Here is a 20,169-nt window from a genome sequence, read left to right as displayed (position 1 = left end):
GAGATCTATAGGCTCCAGACCCTGACAGTAATAAAAATGTACATCAGAGTGTCAACATTTGTAGAAATCAATCTCATAAAGCATAAATTAAGGCACTTTCCCTCAGCATTCTGGATATTTCACTCACCAATCTGATGAGCTCCTCTTTTATAAGTCGTGTGATTTCTGCCTTGGCTTTCTGTACAGCCAGTTCATTGGCACCTGAAGACAAAAAAATATTACCATCTTCAACACTTCCTGTATGTGAAGCCTACCGAATAAACGTTGCTGGCTGTTTTCAGAAACACTGTAAAACTTGCTGAATATCCTCAACTATTTGCTGAAGAACACTCCAGTACTGCAGAATGCCACAGCTAGACTGTGTTCTGGTTTAAGCAAGATACTTAAAACAGACAGTCATAAATTCCACTGTTCAGAAATACCTCGGATTAGAGGTTTCTTTGAGGAAAAACTCTACTCAACCAAAATGAGATTTGCAAAGTTTTTGTTGTAGTAGTTGATGTAGTTTCTTATACTTTAAACAGCCAAAACCCACACAATTCCATTTCCTTCCTTATTTCACACTGGCACGGACACCTTTGTGCTTATTCTGATTTTTTTTTTCCCTCCTCTTTCCTTTCCCTCTCCTCCAAACTGATTCCATACATGTTTGCTGCTGTTCTGTGGCAGGTCAGTCTTCTCAGGAGAAGAATCTCTGATCCCCACAGACCATTTGACAAAGTATATTAAGATAAATGAGTGTTTCTTTAGTAATTATATTAATTTTCAAAGTAACGACAGTGGGTCTGTAGCTGAGCATCCAGACACTATGACTATAGAGATTCCATCTCTAATTAAAAAACTAGAGTCGTATCTTTCATGGAAACATTTATGACAAGAATACCTACTTTCTATAGCCAAATAAATCTTTCGTTCTCCTTCCTTGGGTTCTTTGCCTGGAGGGAAGTAAGTTCCTCTGATTGTAATAGCAGCCTCAGAATATTCGCTGATTCTCTGTAGTGCTTCTTTGGAGGTAACTTTCCATCTGGCAGTCTGCAAGGTAAAGGATATGGAAGGATCAACAAGGCAAAAGGCATCACACAGCATGGCAAGGCAAAGCTTAGCTGACATTTTAGAAGAACACTGCACTGTAGAATTGGTCACGACATTCTACTTTAAAAGTGCAGATTGACATTTGAGCCAGTTATTTTTATTCAAGTATATTTTAAAAAATCTGCCTCTTGTGTCATCAAGATAAAGTTATGGAAGAAGGAGAAAACAGAATGGATGCATAGTACTATTGAAGCAGGAACTCTAAAGTTCTTCCATTTTGCTACACTGGAAGTTTAAAACTTGTAATTTTTAATTGTGATTTTCTGAAGCAGCACTCAACTATTAAATTTAGCACTTTTTGTACAGGAATAGACTTCAAGGGCAAACATACACTATTAATGGCTGCAAGTACTTCCCTTAACAAAACAAATGCTATTTATTTCTACATAGTTCATTGGTTAAAGACAAAAGTAAGTAAACCTTAAAATCTCCATAAATAAAGCCTAAGGAATAAATGCTGCCAGTTGTTTTTTCAGAACCCTGTAAAAATTGTCCCAAATCTCTACAATATCTACAGTATCCTCAAAAATACTTCATTATGATAAATGCATTCCATTAATTTAGACAGTGAAATTACTAGAAAGTATCTAGTAGATTGTATCTCTAGTAGATTGTATCTAGAGATTTTCCAGGGACATAACAAGCAGTGATGATTCTCACTGACAAACTGCCATACATACATCAGTGTTTCAGAGAAGACATTACAAAACATTGAAGAACAAAAAGAAGATCAGAAGAGAGACATTTTTTCTAGTGCAGCTTCACACAAAAAAAATTCTAAAGATCTAAAATATATTTATTTGCAGACACACATATGTGTGTGAACAGTTACTTGTCTAGTCATTATGAGCAGGTAATATTTTGTACCTAGCAACCTTAAAGGGTTAGAAGGATCCTTGGCAAAACTGTAAAATCTATAACATGTTCTGTAAATAAGACACTGCTTAGGATAAGAACTAAGAGGATTTCTGAGAGGGAAGGGTAACAAACTAGTAAGATAACAACTTGATAAAATAAGGCAAACCTGGGCAGAACCTCAAAGATAAATACAAGGAATTGGTCCTTGATACTGTGGAATATAAATCCTCAAAATAATAGATGAGGTAGACTACAGCAGCAATATTCTGAAGGCAAAAATACTCGGGTAATAAAAAAAAAGCAAAGAGCAGTATCAGTCATCGTAGTATAGCCTTTGAAATAAAATGCCAGACAGCATCAAAGATTCGGATATGAAAGAAGTCGGTGGCAGAGGGTGAAAGGATTTTTGTGTGATAAGGAATGCTTGTTTTTCTGATATCCTCTGGAACATGTCCAAAGCATAGTGTGAAGCTGAGAAGTAATCACAGAGAATGTAGTAATTTCAATTAGGTATGATAAGAAATAGAGACAAAATATTTTATTGGTATAATCATAGCCTAAGCTATGAAGATAGCCTTTGTTAAATAATGACCATTTACACTTGATTACAGCAAACTGGTTACTTGCCTGTGGGAAGTCATTGATCTCTAATTCTTCTTCATATCTCTTAAAGGATTCATTTTGTCCTCCATCCTGTTTCTCTTCCTCCTGTTTCTCGATGGGTACATAATTGAGCTTAGCATTGATTTTTTCAGCCAGTTGCTCTGCAATGGTCTTGGCAGACACAGTAGGAGCCTGAATTGTGCCTCCTCTCAGGATAGCATTTGTAGCCTGCTGCATCACATCCTGAAAAAAAATAGGTCCACGTTGAGAACAAGGCAGCCAAAACAAGTCCTATATAAACTAACGAGGTTTCATTAAAGCTTTCTATGCAATATAATTGTCCACATAATAAATACATTCTCCAAGCTTCTCTTTCTCTTCTTTCCTTCCTCTCAGTAACTCCCCTCACAGCTGCATAGAAAAGATCTTACTGGTCTTCTGTATCTTCAGCTCAAAATACCTTTGGACATTCCAGACCACATTAACCTAAATCCACATGGATTGTGTACTACATGCTTCAGCAGAGAAAGATGTTCTGCAACTCGCTAAAGCTGACAAAACCAAACTGTGTAATTTTATTATTAATGAATTAACTCTGCCAAAGCAGACAAAGCATTTCCAGTTCTGTATTAAAACTTATTATCATATCATTATCCTACAGCTTTCAACTAAGTCAGCCCAGCACAAACGAGTTAAATAATGCAGTATGTTACAGTGTGCAGAAACAGTAAATAAAAATGGCAGCCACAAAGAACTGAACAACCTTTATTAAAAAAAAAAAATACAAAAGGGAAAAAAATTGCTCTGTAAAGAGCCTGACCTTAAAGTGGAAGGGGACAAATACTTGTGCCTCTGCTCCAAGATTCTTCTGGGCATTGATTCTCAAAGCCAATCTTTTAGCAATTTCCAATTTTTCTGCATTCCCAGCTGATGGTGCAGGGCCACCTGATGTTCCTGGTGTTCCCATGTCTTTTACTCTTTTCTTTGAATTGAACATGCTTTCAATCTGTTCATCAATCTAAAGAAAATATCAGTTATTAGATCACTGCATTTACCATTAGATAATCTTATCATCCTAAAGAAAGAAAACACTAACGTGCATTTAGTTTACGTGCTTTTAAAGAAATAAATCTTGTATAGATGGTAGAAGCCTGCTCAGAACTACAACTCAACGAAAGGAACAGAGGATCTAATAATAAGGAAAAAGTCTGAACATAGTGTTTGCTTTCCAGGTTACAAAAAGGAGTCTAACAAACATTAAGAAAGGAATGTAATAAGGATTTAGAAATAAAAAAGGCTACTATGAATTTCTTTAAAACACTGCAAGTAAAAAAATGTTTGTAACTGAGGGCAATTGTTATATTTAATTTACGCAAGATTAATATTACAAAAAAAAAGAATTTGTGGCATATACGTAACTACATATATCAAGTATAAAATACCAGTAAGTCAGAAAGAGACTTTAAAAATCTTCATAGATAGATCTTGATCTTCATAGCTATTTATCTTTTGTATCAAAGAATACATACAGATCTACTCATGGAATTCAACTGAGTCAGTAGCGTAGGACATGGAGTAACAATAATCCATGCGTTCTGCAATGTGTTATGTAACCTACTGATGAAAAAACAAATATACTGCAAATCCTTCAGCAACTTAAATCTTATTTTCGGGTGCTTACATCAACAGCTGTATCTTCATCATCTGAATCTTGCAAGCCAAGAGCTGCTTTTTGTAGTTTCTTTCTTTCATTAGCCAAAGCCTGTTCTGTTTCATCAAATTTAAAACCTTTCCCTGAGAATCCACTGCTTTTTTTAATCAGCTTTCCCTCCTGAAAACAAAAACATATTTCCATACTTAGAAGTTTAAAATCTCAATTCTGATAGTCAAAAAATCACTATAAAATTATACAAATAATTTTAAAGTAATTTATTTTAAAAAGCAAATCCTAGCACATTTAGAAAGCTCTTCAAATTTTAAAAACTGTATTTTACAATGAAGTGTAATAAAAAAGCTATGTCAATTCAGCAGATACAGAAAATCCCAACAGTTCACTGTTTCTAATTATACATTTTAAATGCTTTTCAAACGCAGTGAAAAAAACCCTCCAGTTTTTATATCGGAATAAAGTCTTTTCAGCATGAGCAAGATCCTCTGATGGCGAGACCTCTAGAAATAATAATACAAATTCTGTGAAAGAACTTCATTATCTTTTACATAAATTTTGATAAAAGCCAACGCCTCCCTTACACAGTAGGCATTTCTCTATCACGTATCAGATGATGATATTTAAATTCTCAATTTAATTCAATTCTCAACAGCCCTGTAAACATTCAAGATCCCAATCTCAAAAACACTTACACACTTGCCTAAGCATACATATATGTTCTCAATAAGTCAGTGAGATGACTCCTGTATGTATACTGAACAACTGGACCCATGTGCATATGCATTAAACCCAGACCAAAGCTCACTACAGAAGAAAGAATTACTTACAGCCTTCTGCTGGTCTTTGAAGTCAGCCCAGAGCTTCTCCAAATCAGCAGGAATTGCAGTCCCGGACAATTCCAAAGCCTTAATGATATCTCCAGCATACCGTGCCTGATCCTCAGTAATGAATGTATATGCATACCCCTGGTCAAAATTAATTTAAAAGATAATAAAGAAAAATCTCTAAAGACACTTTATCTCTAAATTTATTGAAGCACCGTTGCACAGAGGCTGTTGTTCTGGTTAATAAAAGGAACCATGATATTCACGCATAAAAATTTTTTAGTGGGAATGTAGAATGAATGTGATTTCCCAGGAAGCTGATACACAGGTAATCGATCACAAGTGGCAGAAACTGAACACTTCCCTTTCAATCTTGTCATGGTTAAAAGTTTGGAAAATAAAATCTTACAAATTTAGTAGGGCACATTTCCAACAGTGAAAACCACCAAAACTTTCAGCCACAAATGGGATTTAAAAGAACATTCATACCTCAGAATATGTAAGTTCCAACTTTCATAGTCCTAAAATTCAGAATATATTTTACATACGATCACTCAAAAACCTTAGATGCACTCTAAAGGAAAACCCTCTTCGCACCAACAGTGTAAACTACTCCCTCTGTAGCTATCCCTTGGGAACACCTTGATCAAGCAATAAATAAGGAAAAATTTTCAGTAATTATACATACTTTATTGCCGGCTCGTCCAGTTCGGCCTGCTCGGTGCACATAATCTTCATAATGGTTGGGACAGCTATAATTGACCACCAGCATCAACTGTTTTACATCCAAGCCCCTTGCTGCTACAGATGTGGCCACCAGAAGTTTGCAAGTTCCATTCTTGAAATCATTAATTATGCTGTCTCTGTCATACTGATCAATACCTGCAAGAAACCGGTCAAAACAGTGAATTATAAAGCTCTGCTTTGAGCCAAAAGAACTTGTAAACAAGTCAAAACACCCGCCAACTTCAAATAACCAAAAGCCTAAACAAACAAGATTTCAATACATTCACACTTCTACAAGCAAAATGCATTAGCCAGAATAATAAATCTCTTAGTCTATTATCCAGAGTAACAAAACTTTTAGTTTTTCCACTACAAAAAGATGTTTTCCCATACCAAGATCCTCAAAAGTTTTATATGATTTTCTATTTCACTTCTTATATTCAATTGAGACCTCATCTGGAGGCCTTGTCTGTTCTCTAAAGGCAACAGAAATCTCAGAAGGAGGAGAATATTTTTCCCCCTTCCATTGTCGCACTAAATGAACAGTGGTTTTGTACTTACTGGTTACTGTATGTTTAAGAGCATTATATATAGAAAGTTTTAAAATACTCTGGGATAGACAATATTCTAAAGAGATTTCCTCCTCTTGCTACTGAAGTGCTTCCGTTATATTACTACTTGATGGCAGAAAAGTGAAACAACAGCTGCTATTGCTGTGGAATCTCAAATAAAAATATCATATAATACTCCTCCAACAGCATTCTCTACTCTACAATAGCAAATAGTTAATAATATTCCCTGAGAGGTGTTAACTCTCAGTAACAATCCTGTCACACAGAGACAAGATTTGGCACCTGATGACATCTCACAGGGAACAATAAAGAGTAACTACAGAAAACTATCATGTCTATTTCAAATTAAGAGACAAGTATCTTTCCCAATTATAAAGCAAGACCTGCTGAGGAAGAATTAATAATTGCTACTATACAGGAACTAAGTAACTTCTCTTTATAACTACTGAATACCAATATTCTAGTTTGGAGTAGTTACTGTAAATCCATAAGATTGCAGATTACCTCCATGAAGAGACAAGCAAGGATAAGAAGCTCTCATTAAATCTTTCAACAATCCATCAGCGTGTTCTTGTTTATCTACAAATATGATAACTGATCCTTTCTCCTGATAGTGCCCCAGTAGCTCCAGTAACTTCAAAAACTTCTTGTCCTCTTCTATGACAATCTGGAAAAACATACAAAAGCAAAGCAGAAACAGTATAAATTGTATCTTAAGTCACTAAACACATTCGGGGTGCATAAAAATAAAAATCAGGAACAGGAGATGACTTTTTCAGGCTGTTTCCACAGCTAGTGGCAAAACTGCTGTTCAGATTAGTGGTATAAAACCAAGTTTTAATAAAAAAAAGCGATCACATTGCGTTTGCAGAGTAGGGTTGTTAGTTTATTCCGAGTTCATGTTTAATAAGGTCACTAAACTTCTAAAAATAAAAGCTCTGTGGATATATTGGTTTTTATTCAATATTGCGGGAAATGATCTGTTGCAAGCACATGAGCAGATAAGCGAGGCAGATGTGTGATACTCACAACGTGTTGCTCCACATCAGAACAGACAACACTTCTGCCGCCAACCTGCACTTCTATAGGCTTACTCAGGATTCTCCGAGCTAATGCCTCCATAGCTCTGGGAAAAGTAGCAGAGAACATGACAGTCTGACGATCAGGCCTGACGTTGTCTACAATGCGCATAACCTGGTTTAAGAGAACATTCCCTGTTAATACCAAAGTGCTGTAACTGAACTTCACACACATACAGAGCTGTCATCTTCCAAGTGAGGTCACATCTGCATGATACAGACTACAAAACCCTTCTGTACAGATCTCCTCTCGGGACCTAGGTGCTGGCTTTGGAAGACAGGCAAAACTTGCTGTATTCAAAAGGAAGTTAAGTGGCAATATGCAACCTGACAGCAGCCCAGCAGAAATCTTAAGACATGCAGAAAAAAACCTACAGCTCCAGAGACAAAATACAGGAATTTTCCTAGTTTTGGAGGACAATATAGCCTGATGACAACTAAATGAGTCCTGGATGGCCAAAGCTGCCAGCAAGGAATTTGTCACCAACATTTCCAACAGTTTGTTCCTGTCTCCTGCATGACATTGCCAGGAATCATCAAAGACACTATAAGCAGTCTCCAACTACAAATATGACACCTGCATCAATGGATTACATGGGGCTACAACATGGCCACAAGTGACCAAAACAAGTATATTAAAAAAAATAGTGTATTAGAGAAAAATCTAAGCTATATAAGGATTGAAAACAAAGCATATGAGGATAAGAGAAAAACTAAAGAGTCAGTTTAAACTGTTCTCCATATGTAGCACATCATTTTGAACACTCATGGCAGTGTAATCACAGAATCAATCAGGTTGGAAGAGACCTCTGGGATCATCGAGTCCAACCACTGCCCTGACAAACATAACATAGCACTGCAAAATCCTTTAAGTGGAAAATAACATCTTGTGGCAATGTCACTCATGCCAGTAATTACCTGAGGCTCAAAACCCATGTCAAACATTCTGTCTGCTTCATCAAGTACAACATATGTGACTCTACGGAGATTTGTCACCCGACCTGTGAAAGGAGAGGAAAAAACACATGGGAAACAAAATCAAATGGAAATCTAGTTTCCCTCAGGAATAATTTTTTAAAATGTAATATAGTCTCACTATCTTCTAACAAAGACAGTAATTAATTTTTAAAAAAATTCACTAAATGTGAATTTTAATGTTCTCATTTTAATCACATATACATTCTGGGAAATGTGTAAGTATGCACAAGGCCCTTTATTTTGTCAAACTCTTCTCTTGCATACCATCATAGGGCCAGAAGAACCTGTAAAATTCAGAAAACTGCCCTCGCCAAAACACATCATAAAACTAAGACTGAGATGAAGCAAGGAGCCACATCAGCCATTATCTGACAGCGCCACCTAGAAAAAAACATATTAGAGATTACAGCGCATGTGTGGAAGGCAAAGTCCAGTGCTAACTGTTGCAGCCTCAGAAAAATTCCTTTTATACATATAATCTGTAATGCTTCCTTGGAGCTAGAAATAACTATTTGAGGATAATCATACTAATCGTAGTTAACCACTAATAATATGCATAAGACAGAGTAAGTAGTCTCTTCAAAATGAATATACAAAGATTTAAAACCTACCCAGTAACACTACTAAATTTAAAATTAAGAACCACCCCGAACTCTGGGACAGCTGGAAACACAATAAGCAAGCTGTGTATCTGTGAACATTTTGAAATTATGGTGGACAGGATAATTAGCACCCTTCCCAAACAAACAGCTAAGAGATTCCCTTTCATGAGAAGGATTTAACTCAAGGATTTAAGAATCATTCTCAAACGGTATAAATATGTGAACACATCCAGTTCCAAACAACTGTGGAGTGACACTGTCAAAAGCTCTCAGAATGGAACAGATTTTTCACATTTTCTACAACTATCACTCAGACTCGTGCCTATCAAACTACAGTGGAATTTGGTCCTTTCAGCTTCAGCTGAATCCTCAAATTATTTTTTAGAGATTTAGCGCTGCATTTTTTTACGATATGGAATTCATACTTAAGGAACAAAATAAATATGTCTTAAAATCTACATATCTATTTAACATCTTAACACTTTCATCCCCAAATAATAACTTTGTAAAATTACTTGGGAACAGCATTAATGTACCTACCTTTGACGATTTAAGTCTTGGAAGCCCAGTTCTATATGTCTTGAAGGTACTTTTTCCACAGAAGTTAAATAATGTCAACAGTTTAGTAGAGGTTTTGATGTGGAATAATTTAATAATAAAACTTTATCTAATAAGCATGCAATGGTTACACTAGGACAAAACCTCTTAAAGCTGCAGTGGCTCAGTTTAATCAATCTGAATATTTGACGTTAAGGTCAGTTCTTTTTACTTCTGAACAGTTATTTAGGGAGGGCTTCTCTGTCTGGTTTTTAAAACCAACAGATAAAGGCAGAGTCAGGCGCTCTTATGTGAAAGTGGGTAACTGCTGAGCTACACTAACAACAATAAAGGATCAATGGGCAGACAAAATAAGCAACTGGTACCCTATAACCTTTATCTAAATGACTTGAAGTTTAAAAATTTGGACCAGCACATTTTAAGTTTAACAATGATAAACATTCTCAGAAACTCTTCAAGAATGTAGTATTTCCTGTCCTCCCCAAAAAAGTCAAACCAATTTATGATTAAACTACTACTAGTGCTATATAGTCTCAATAGCTAGACAGTGCAGCCTGAAGAGATATAAGAAAATTCCATAAGACCATTTATCAAAACACATGATCTTTTCAATTTGTTAGAATTACACAACAAATATAAAAAATTCTCCATAGGAAAAGGGCTTCTACTCACCATTGTTAGCTGCTAACATGTCAATCATACGTCCAGGTGTGCAAACAATAATTTCAGCACCTCTTTTGAGTTCAGCTATCTGATTTTAAAACACAGTAAACAAACTATTAGAGTGGGGTTTTGCTTTGTGTTTTTTTTTTTTTAAAAAAAACATGTATCACCTTGCAAAAAAGAAAACAACATACACTGTAATACAGCTGTTCTACTAACGTGAATTGTTTATCTAAAGATTTTACTTAGCAATTTCTTTAAGTCTTTGGAAAATTTTGCTTTCCAAAAGAGTAACCTCTGACAATCTAAGTTACTCCCACTTTTAGTAGTTATAATGAGGATATGACTTCTACACAGTTAAGGGCCTAGAAGAAATGTCACGTTAGTTACATCAGGGACAACTAATACTAAATAAACCATGTTCCATCACAGATGGTCACTCCTGTTGTTTCCATAAATGGAGAGGGGAAAAAAACCCCTTGATATTAATCTCTAAATTACTCTTAACATATAATATTGGATAATGCAATAAACCAGAGTTAACATTTTCTGGCTTTTGTTATCTTGAGAGGAACTCTCATGAAAATATAGCTTCTCATTAACTTTCAAACTATCACATCCCACTAATAGTTTAATTACTGCCATGCTCAGTACATACGTAAAAAGAAACAGTCTGAAATTTTTAAGGACCATACTTGAGAATCTTCAAGCAGATCAGTATGTTTAAGGCTCAGTTACGTGCAAACGCTTAAGCTTTTGCTTTACTACCATTCATACAGAGAAAATCCATAACGAAGGGTGCAAATGTACTGGGTTTATGGGAAAGAGAAAGGAACTAAATTCACTGCAAAAGTAACATCAACTAATAAAATTCAAGAGTTATTTGTCAAGTAAGGTACGTTCTGTGCGTACCTGTTCGCTGATTCCTGTTCCTCCATAAACACAGACAACTCGAAGCCCAAGTGTCTTGGAGAATTTCTTGCACTCCTTGGTAATCTGCAAAGCCAACTCGCGAGTAGGTGTCATAATGACAGCTGAAAAGTAGAGCATTTTCATCACACATTGTAATATAAGAGATGCTGTTCTTTATACAATAAAAATCTTTTATAATGATGTTTAAAGCAATTCACTTATATGTATTTTTAAAAACGTCATTTCAAGAAAAAAGAGAGTTAAGACAGCATGAGGTTGGGGTGGAACTCTGGTGAAAGATTCAAAATCAGAGGAGGAAGGTCTCACTTCCATATATGTGGACATGCAAGTGCTCTTGAAACAACACTAAATAGCACAGTGATCACAAACAACGTTAAACAGCATGGTGATCATTAACTAAATTTAAAAAAAGCCACTCATTAATGGACATTAGCAAGTAAGCATTCCTCCCTATAACCAAGAGAAAAACTGAAGACCCTTCTAAAGCATATGCTTGAGTTTTTATTTATTTGAATAGTGATTTTGAATATAAAAGCTTTGTACCTATGGGACCTTCTCCTTCTTCTAACGCTCTCTGATCCATAATGTGTCTGAACATGGGCAGCAGAAATGCAATGGTTTTTCCGCTTCCTGTTTTAGCAATGCCAATCAAGTCACGTCCATTCATAATTGCTGGGATAGCCTGGGTTTGAATGGGAGTGGGTTTTTCATAGCCATGTCTTGAAGAGAGGAAAAAAAGATATTTTAAGAACAAAATAGGATTTGGCAGATGTGAATCACAAAGTCATGCTGAAAAAAATTTGCATATTCATATTTACATATACATATCAGTGCCATTCAAAAAATACAGCTTACAAATGAGAAGCAAAAACATGAAACAAATGGCAGAAGGAATAGTTCATAACAACAGCTCAGTATTGAGTGATAAACACTCTGATGACTACATATGTAACATCTACAAACATGGACATGTTGCATTATGCAACAAAGAAGAAGGTTTTCCTCATAAACATACGATAGAACACAGTGAGCAAAATCAAGCGTGATACAGTTCATGAAGTGCTTGCTTACTTTTTGAGGGCAGTGAGAATCTTCATGGAAATACCACACTGTACCCAGGTTTTTATTGGTTTGGGGCAGCCTTTTCCCTTGACTGTAATTCCCTCCAACTCCAGCCTGTACACATTCACCTCTGAAATAGAGTTTGCATTACAACAGAGTCAAACTTGACATTTCTCTACTACCTTGATGAAAATAGTCTTGATCTGTCCCTGAACATGAAATACTAATTTTATCACCACCAGAAAAACAGCTTTTAGCTTCTTAGACATAAATACAGGAGGTAGGTGGAAAGGACTCAGGTAAATTTTTCGATCAAAGCCTCATATATAATTATATGAGGTTATCAATAATAGTGATCTAACTGACTCAGTGCTTTTCTATACCAAGTTGCTCAAATGCTCTTTATATTCCAAAAGAATTTGCTGTTTCTTTGCACATCAAAATCCGTCGCTCTTTTCTTTAATAGTACTCAAGGTGTTCTCGTATTTGTCCTTACCTTCTTGAGTCATTTTAGCTAGTTCTGGTACTTCAACATAGAAGTTTTTCCTGAAAGGTTCATACTCTATCTTTCCATGATCCACTGGTTCTAGCAGCTTTCTCTGCTTGGTCTGATAGCCAGTCAGGGCAGTCTGAAGATCAACTTCCTCCTCTTCTGAGGAATACTGTATAGATTATAAATTGCGTGTAAGTTAGCCTGAATGGTATTCTGAGGCGCTCTGGTTTTTCATTTATAGAGCAACTTTACTCAGAAGCAACAGTTACTCCTTACCCTATTAGACCAGATACTGAAAACCCCTTCTCAGTTTAAGAGTCCCAATTGTTCTTTTATGTTTCTCCCAAACCTTAACTTTCACCGTGTTCCGTATCACTTTCCTGACTTTATGAATACTAACTACCAGCCTTGTCATTCAGAAATAATCACTGCCATACAACAGAAATAGTAAGAGGAAAATACTCAGAAAAAAAAATCCAGCCAGCACGCCACTGATTTGCGTCCCACTGCAGTCACAGTTCTGACAGATGCACCCAACTCAGCTTTAAACTAGTGGAGTACTACTAACACTAGAACTTCAGCAACACGGAGCTTAGCAGGACCTGGTTGAGCTACAGTGTGAGCAGGGTATCTAGTCCACCACTCAGGCAAGGCTGTCCCCTCTAAGACCTCCTGGGCAGCAACATACCCATACCCTTAACACCTATTCAGGGCTACACCACCACACACAACCACATTAAGTACTCAATATTCCTGTTCTCCTGAAAGTATTTTATGAAGGCAGTTTGGACACAGAAGAGTGATTCTGAGAAGTTCAGGTCCAATCACTGAGCAAGATGGCTCTGTGAGAATCCCTGAGCACTGTTCTGGTAAAATTTAACATTCATGACCTGCCACTGCTCAACATGCACAAAAACTGCACACTGTAAAGACTACAGGTAGATCTACCAGTTCATCGAACCCACATCCAGAGAGGGCAGCTTACGTTTATCTACTTGTACCACCTCTTTCCTACTAGCCAGATTTGTTATTTACAGCCAGTGTAACACAAAATGCTTATAAAGTTGGTTTAAGGTGCTGTCTACTAGAACATGTGACTTGGCATAGCATTTTGTAGCTCTAGGCAGAATCAAACTCCTTTCTACTGTTTCCTAAACTGTAAAACGAGACCATCTACCTCCCATTTGTGCTAAAAGAGATGTCTCATTACGATTTATGAAGTGTTTTGAGATCCATAACTTACAGGTGATTTGGAAATTGATATATTTACACTTACAAAGAAATTCAGCAGAAATGTAACACACAAACACCATTTTTTTCAGATTAGATACATGTGACTGAACACGCAGACTGCGCAGCTGCATACATAAACACTCTGTACTGGCTCGTGGGTCATTCACACACGGGATCGCCAGGACTGCCTGCCCAGCTTCAGTAACGTGAACGTGTGAACTGAACACACACTACATGTGACGTACACCAGCTCAGTCATATTAAGAACAATTCTGAAGCCAGACAACCTGATGCACTCATTCTGTTCTCATCTGTATAACACTGCCTCTGAACAGCAAAGCTGCCGTGGTGATTTCCAACAAAAACAGTACAAGAAACTGCGTAAGATCAAAAATCTTGTGACCATGGTTCTGCAAATTAAATAACTAAATGTTTATCTCCTAGGAAATGGAAAAATCCCAGGACTACCCTCATTCTCATGCCTCTTCTAAGAGGCATGTGCCTTTTCATAGTAGAAATAAGACACTTCCATTACCTCCATCGCATCTTGGTCATTCTCCATGAGCTCCCCCTTCTTCTTTTCTGACTCTACAGCTGCCTTTTTGGTTGTCACCACGGTTACTACCTTGGTAACAGTTGGTCCAGTTTTCTACAAAAACAGTTAAGAAAAATTATTTGCACGACCATATAAAACAAAAACGATACTGTATAAAATACACAGAATATTTGGGCTTCTGAATGCATTATGCTGGGTTTTTTTTTTCACTTTCTTCAGTGAAATTTTATCAGAATAATGCTTGATAAAACAGCTTGATAAAAACACCAGGAAATTAAAGTTAAGGCAAACAGGCATTAAGTGCATCTAACTTACTTCTTCCTTTTTTGCACTTCCCTCCCTTTTTTTTCAAAGCCATTTTGATATTAAAACACAAAGCTACTTTTAAAAGACAAAGACAAGGAATCTTAATAAGTGATTTTACCTTTTCATTTCCACCTTTCACACTTCTCATATTGAACTTCTTGACCTCTTCTTTTACTTCTTCCATGTAAGCATCCAAAGGATCTAACTCCTCATCTTCAACCTCACTGCCTTCTTTTTCTCCTTCTGCAGTTTCCTCTTCATCATCTAATACAGGCAAGAAAGATGGGAATAAAACAGACAGGAAAAAAGTGCTCACGTGTTAAATTATTAGTCTACCCAAATAACTACGGTCCAGTTTTATTACTATATCATTTTTCCTCATACAAATCTCTCCAGTTTGTTAATCCCAACTGTATCTTAAACCATTTGAAGCCATGACCAGATTTAGGCTTCATTATTTTACAGTTCACATTCTGAAAAGTAATTAAGTGCTTTAAAGATAATGTAATAAAAATATTATGAGGAACAAAGTATTTTAACTGTTATATATAAAAAGTTAAATACCATCATCATCTTCTAAACTCCATTTTTTCCCCTGTTTCATCTCTTCAATTTCTTTTTTCAGTTCTCCTATGTTTTCCATAGCCTTCTTGCGCTGCTCTTCCCTCCATTTCTCCACTCTTTCTTTTCGTTTTCTCATTTCTTCTTCTAGTTTGTTCTGATCAAAATTCTTTGATAAAAAACAACAAAATAGTGACAATTAATGGCCACTGGCTTTAGCCTATGCTTCTTCAAACAAATATAACCGTTGTGTGAGCATGCGGTAGAAAACTGGACATCCACAAACATCACAACAGAAGTAAATGAAAAATACCAACACCAACTATAACATTTTCAAGTAAGAAATGCAGTTAATTATTTTATTTTTCATTATAGTAGCTGGCATATAATTTTTTAAGACAATAGTGAATTAAACTTTCCTTTATTTACTAGAAAAAATATTGTAACTCACACCAGTGAGTTTCAACTCATTTTAGCCATTGATCCATAAAAGACTAAAGAATTACCATGTTACCCTCTACTTCTAAAAGTCCTTCTAGTACAAAAGCCTGTGATTGGTTAATGCAGTAATCTATGACTAACTTAATTCCTGGTTTAAACTCTATCTTTTAAATTTATAAGTGTTAAAAGCCTCTACCTCAGTGGCCACAGTATTTGTGGTAGCATCTTTATCCTTCTCTTCTTCTTTGTCTTCTTTTTTCTTTTCTTTGGAAACTTCCACACCTTCTGTCTTTTCTTTAGATCTTGATCTGAAAGGTAAGATCAAAGATTTCTTAAAACACCACAGCTTTTCTCAGTGCGAGGATACACATGTGCTGGATAAAAACAGAACTATGAATACCCTGTACAGATTTATGTCTTCAAATACCTTACAAAGCACACTGCCTCCCAGAGAATCTTTCCATTTCATGGAAATACTCCCTTTAACTACCAGAAATATAGAATCTATTGCAATCCAGTGATTCACATGCTTTCCTTCTGTTCTTCACATTTCTTTACAGGAGGAATTTGCAGACTTCATTTCCAGAACACTTAGAATTGATACCCTAGTGGTTCTGCAGTTTATTTTACACCTCCTTGAAGGCAGCAGTTAGAAAAGAGATATTAAAGATTTCCTGTTTGTTGAATTTCTAGAGAAAGGTAAAGTAATCTAGCATCTTGCCATGGAAGTTTGAACGTCCCCCTGAGCATACAGTACTGGCTGAAAGACATAAAAACAGCTCTCCCTGGGAAAAGCTACTTACGTAACTCAAATGTAATGTGCAGACTTGCATTTAATACAAAAGCCATTTAACACAGATTTTATTATCCTTACTTGCTTCTAATTAAGAAAAAAAAAAGCATCCAAACCAAACACGTGCTAACTCATGATAATAAACGTAAAACTCACTTTAGTCAATTATATCTCATTAAGCTGTTTTCGTTGGGCTATTCTAATACAAACCACACACTTATTCCAAAAGACTTTGTGATTCCAGCTTCTCACAATTTCCAGCTTGTCATCAACCTGCTTATTCTTTACACAGACTGCTGTTACAACTTCCAGACTTCCCACTCATTTTACAGTACAGCATAATTATACGCTGTTTGAAATTACATCTAGAAATTCCATTAAAATATATTTAAAAGAACATGACCTGTAGTAAGTTTTTACACATTTCTAAAGTAAACATCTAAAAGAGTTCAAGCTCCACCTCTTTACTAAGTCTCTTCACTAGTTTATTCGATTGTAAACCCCTAAGACTGGTACTTGTCAAATCCACATTGATTGCAGCACTAAGCACACCCATGGAACCCAACAAACAGCAGATACACAGGTGGTGGCTTTACCACGGCAGACTTCTTGAGTTTCTCTGAAGTGTTACACTATATAGTGTTGTTTTCTCCTCCCTCCTTCCATTTTCAGGTGATGACGTGGGATGGAATAGTTTTATGGTATTTTGTCACTATGACATTGATTGTAATTAGAGAACACAAATACCTGTTTTCTGTTTTCCTATTCTTGCTTGGACTGGAGGATCGAGACCGTCTACCTCTGCTTCTGCTTCTAGAGCGCCTCCTCTCTCGGCTGCGGGATCGTCTTCTCTCCCGGCTACGTTCCCTTTCTCTGCTTCTTGAACGTCTGCCACAGAACAAAATTGAATTTATTTAGAACACAATCATAGTATAATTTTAGCGTGCTATTGAGGAACAGGTTGTAAAAGGAATCCAACAATCATCAAAACCACTAAGAGCTTCCAAACTCCAGCACCAGCAGATAGAAACCATTTAATTGCAAAAAACATTAAACAAATGTAAAGCAAAAACATTAAACACAGTAAAATCTATCATGAACAGCAAAGTAACTAATTACAGCGCAGAACATCAACATGCAGATGACAGGAATTTTTATCTACTTTGATCGGAACTGATAACTTGTACCTTTGACGCTTTCTGTCACGCGATCGAGACCGTCTCTTGTCCCTACTGCGTGACCTCTCACGTCTACGTTCTCGATCTCTGCTCCTAGAGCGTCTGTCCTCTCCACGTTTTCCTCTTTTGTCAGATGGAGAACGACTTCTAGAGCGGCTACCAGAGCGTCCACGTGACGCAGAGCGCTTCCGATAATGCCTGCGAAGTAAATTCACAAAAAAAGATGAACGTGACTGTGAAAACTATTTACAGTCAAAGGATATTTGTTATAATTGGGTGGACAGAAGCTAGCAAGGCTTGAGGGGTGTGTGATGGAGATGGGGGTCTCTTTTTCTCCCCTCATTAATGCTCTCTTATCCCAGCCACACTGTGGGAGAGAGCAGGGCTAGGAATTCTCTAGGAAACTCTTCAGCTGAGTGTACAAGTCACAGAGGGACTTTGACTGTGACCGTCTCCTCTTCCTCCAATTCCTGATTTTCAGTCACCACACAAAAATAATTCCCTCCTGTAGCCCAGGACCCGCAGACCCTTTCTCCCGACAAGCCTGGTAGCCAGGCTTGGGAAGCAGGAAGAAGCAGAGAAGGCAAGACCTCAAGCCCCCCACCTCCTTCTTTCCCTTCTGTCACTGCCACACAGGGTTGTATTACAACAGTATCAGCACTAAAAATAATACAGTTTATTTCAGCACTTTGGTATATTTAGGGACATTGGAATCAGTACAGTAGCAGCACGATATCCACATACTGCCTATCAGCAGTGTAACTGAATGCAAAGAACATCTGTCAGCGTTAGATCTCTCTAATTTCTTTCCCATCTCTGTCACAAAATGCCACAGGATTTGCTCCATACTTCCCTCCTTTCTAATATTTTAGTTTTAAAAAACTAAATGTTCTTTTTTTTTTTAGTTTTCCCTACAGTGTGCAATAAAGCTGAGTATATGATTTCAGGTTTCAAAAGTCTGATGGACATTTCTTTACATCAGCTCCAGCACATGCAGCCCACCCCACCCATCTCCACCCACCATTCATTCTCACCCTCTTACCATTTCTTCACTTTTAAAACTTTTTGTAGGTATTAAAATAGAAAATTAATACACGTTTAAGGCCATTTTTACATTGTTTTTAGCCCAAACAGAAAAAACTTGTCATTATCAGAAGAGCAGCTGTACTGGGATAAGCAAGGGAGTCCTGCTCGCTCGAGTGTCAGCAGTCTGGCATTCAGTTCCCAGGAGATTTTGCAGCCTGAGTCTCTACGGGTGTTCTGCTGGCAACAACTGCTGCCCTAGCTAGTTTGAAACTAATTTAGACATATTTATGGGAGTACCCAGCTCTTCACTGAATCACTAATTTGAACTCAAGCTGGTTGTTAAAATTTCAACTCATCTGCCTCTCTCAGTATAAATCTCAGTTACGGATCTAGGAAGTTGATACACTGTAGGGACAACTGCATGCATGGACTCTTGTGTCACAGTTTTAGTGTTAAAATCTGATGGTTAGATTAAGCTAGAAGACAGAGACATATGCCACAACAGAACATGCAAATTACGGAGATTGTTTAAAGCCTGATGGGTGTTAGCAGCTCCAGATCGTCTGGCAGCACAGGGTTCACCCGAAACACACGAAGTACACGATCACATTACTGCTGAGCTGGTTACAACACCTAATCAGGTGTTTATACAAGCTACGAGAGGCCAAAAGATACGTGATCCCGCATAAACTTAAAAAGAACAAGCAAAACCGCCTAATCCAGGTAAAAAAGCCCACCCAGCTAATTATGCCGCTGGGATTATTTTAAAGCAAGCCAGCGAAGGCCAGGTGGGCTCAGAGCGGCTGGGGGTTTGTGCCTGTCAGCCCCGGCGCTCCGGACCCACCGCCCCGCACCGCAGCCAGGCGCCTGTACCCCGCCACCTCCCCGCACACAGCCCTAACGCGCCCACAGACGCGGCCACGACCCCCGCCAGCTCCTCAGAGCGGCGGCGGGCAGCCCGGCAGCTCCCCGGGGAGCGCGGACCCTCCTCGCAGCGCCTCGCCCGCGCGGCCCGACGGGGCCCTAGAGCCCGGCCCAGAGCCCCGAGCCCCCCAGCTCTACCCTCACAGCGAGCTCCTCGCTCCCGCGCCGGGTCCGGCCCCGGGGCCTGCCGTGGCGGCCCGCCGCGGCCCTCAGCGGCCCGCCGCCCGGGAGGGCCCAACGCCGCTCTTTGTTCCCCCCACGCAGCCACTCGCACCGCGCCGCCACCCGGGGGAGCCGCGAGCCCCTGCGCGGGCCAGGCCGGCTGTGGCGGCGAGACCTCCGCTGCCCTCACCTGGACTCCCGGCCCATGGCGGCGGCGGCGGCGCGGTCCCTGCGCTAGACGGTGGCGGCCATTCCGCGCCCCAGCGCCCGGGACAAC

General features: G+C 38.1%; 1 protein-coding gene across 3 annotated transcripts in view; it reads right to left on the bottom strand.

Annotated features, from left to right (window-relative positions):
- Window positions 1-20,169, bottom strand: part of DDX46 (DEAD-box helicase 46) — a 22,764-nt gene extending 2,595 nt beyond the window's left edge. For all 3 annotated transcript variants that reach the window (XM_068408566.1, XM_068408567.1, XM_068408565.1), the window contains exons 1-22: window positions 20,083-20,169; window positions 17,790-17,978; window positions 17,350-17,490; window positions 16,006-16,117; window positions 15,372-15,537; window positions 14,926-15,071; window positions 14,481-14,594; window positions 12,716-12,881; window positions 12,229-12,349; window positions 11,701-11,876; window positions 11,137-11,258; window positions 10,234-10,312; window positions 8,342-8,424; window positions 7,374-7,538; window positions 6,849-7,011; window positions 5,735-5,928; window positions 5,050-5,187; window positions 4,235-4,384; window positions 3,374-3,571; window positions 2,578-2,796; window positions 888-1,032; window positions 128-201 (exon numbers count right to left, since the gene is read on the bottom strand). In XM_068408566.1, coding sequence (XP_068264667.1) covers window positions 128-201; window positions 888-1,032; window positions 2,578-2,796; window positions 3,374-3,571; window positions 4,235-4,384; window positions 5,050-5,187; window positions 5,735-5,928; window positions 6,849-7,011; window positions 7,374-7,538; window positions 8,342-8,424; window positions 10,234-10,312; window positions 11,137-11,258; window positions 11,701-11,876; window positions 12,229-12,349; window positions 12,716-12,881; window positions 14,481-14,594; window positions 14,926-15,071; window positions 15,372-15,537; window positions 16,006-16,117; window positions 17,350-17,490; window positions 17,790-17,978; window positions 20,083-20,099 — 3,078 coding nt within the window. In that variant the 5' untranslated portion in view covers window positions 20,100-20,169. The remainder of the gene's footprint in view (window positions 1-127; window positions 202-887; window positions 1,033-2,577; window positions 2,797-3,373; window positions 3,572-4,234; window positions 4,385-5,049; window positions 5,188-5,734; window positions 5,929-6,848; window positions 7,012-7,373; window positions 7,539-8,341; window positions 8,425-10,233; window positions 10,313-11,136; window positions 11,259-11,700; window positions 11,877-12,228; window positions 12,350-12,715; window positions 12,882-14,480; window positions 14,595-14,925; window positions 15,072-15,371; window positions 15,538-16,005; window positions 16,118-17,349; window positions 17,491-17,789; window positions 17,979-20,082) is intronic.

The sequence above is a fragment of the Nyctibius grandis genome, chromosome 10 (genome assembly GCF_013368605.1).
Source record: "Nyctibius grandis isolate bNycGra1 chromosome 10, bNycGra1.pri, whole genome shotgun sequence".
NCBI classification, from domain to species: domain Eukaryota; kingdom Metazoa; phylum Chordata; class Aves; order Nyctibiiformes; family Nyctibiidae; genus Nyctibius; species Nyctibius grandis.
This window is presented reverse-complemented; position numbering and strand designations above follow the sequence as displayed.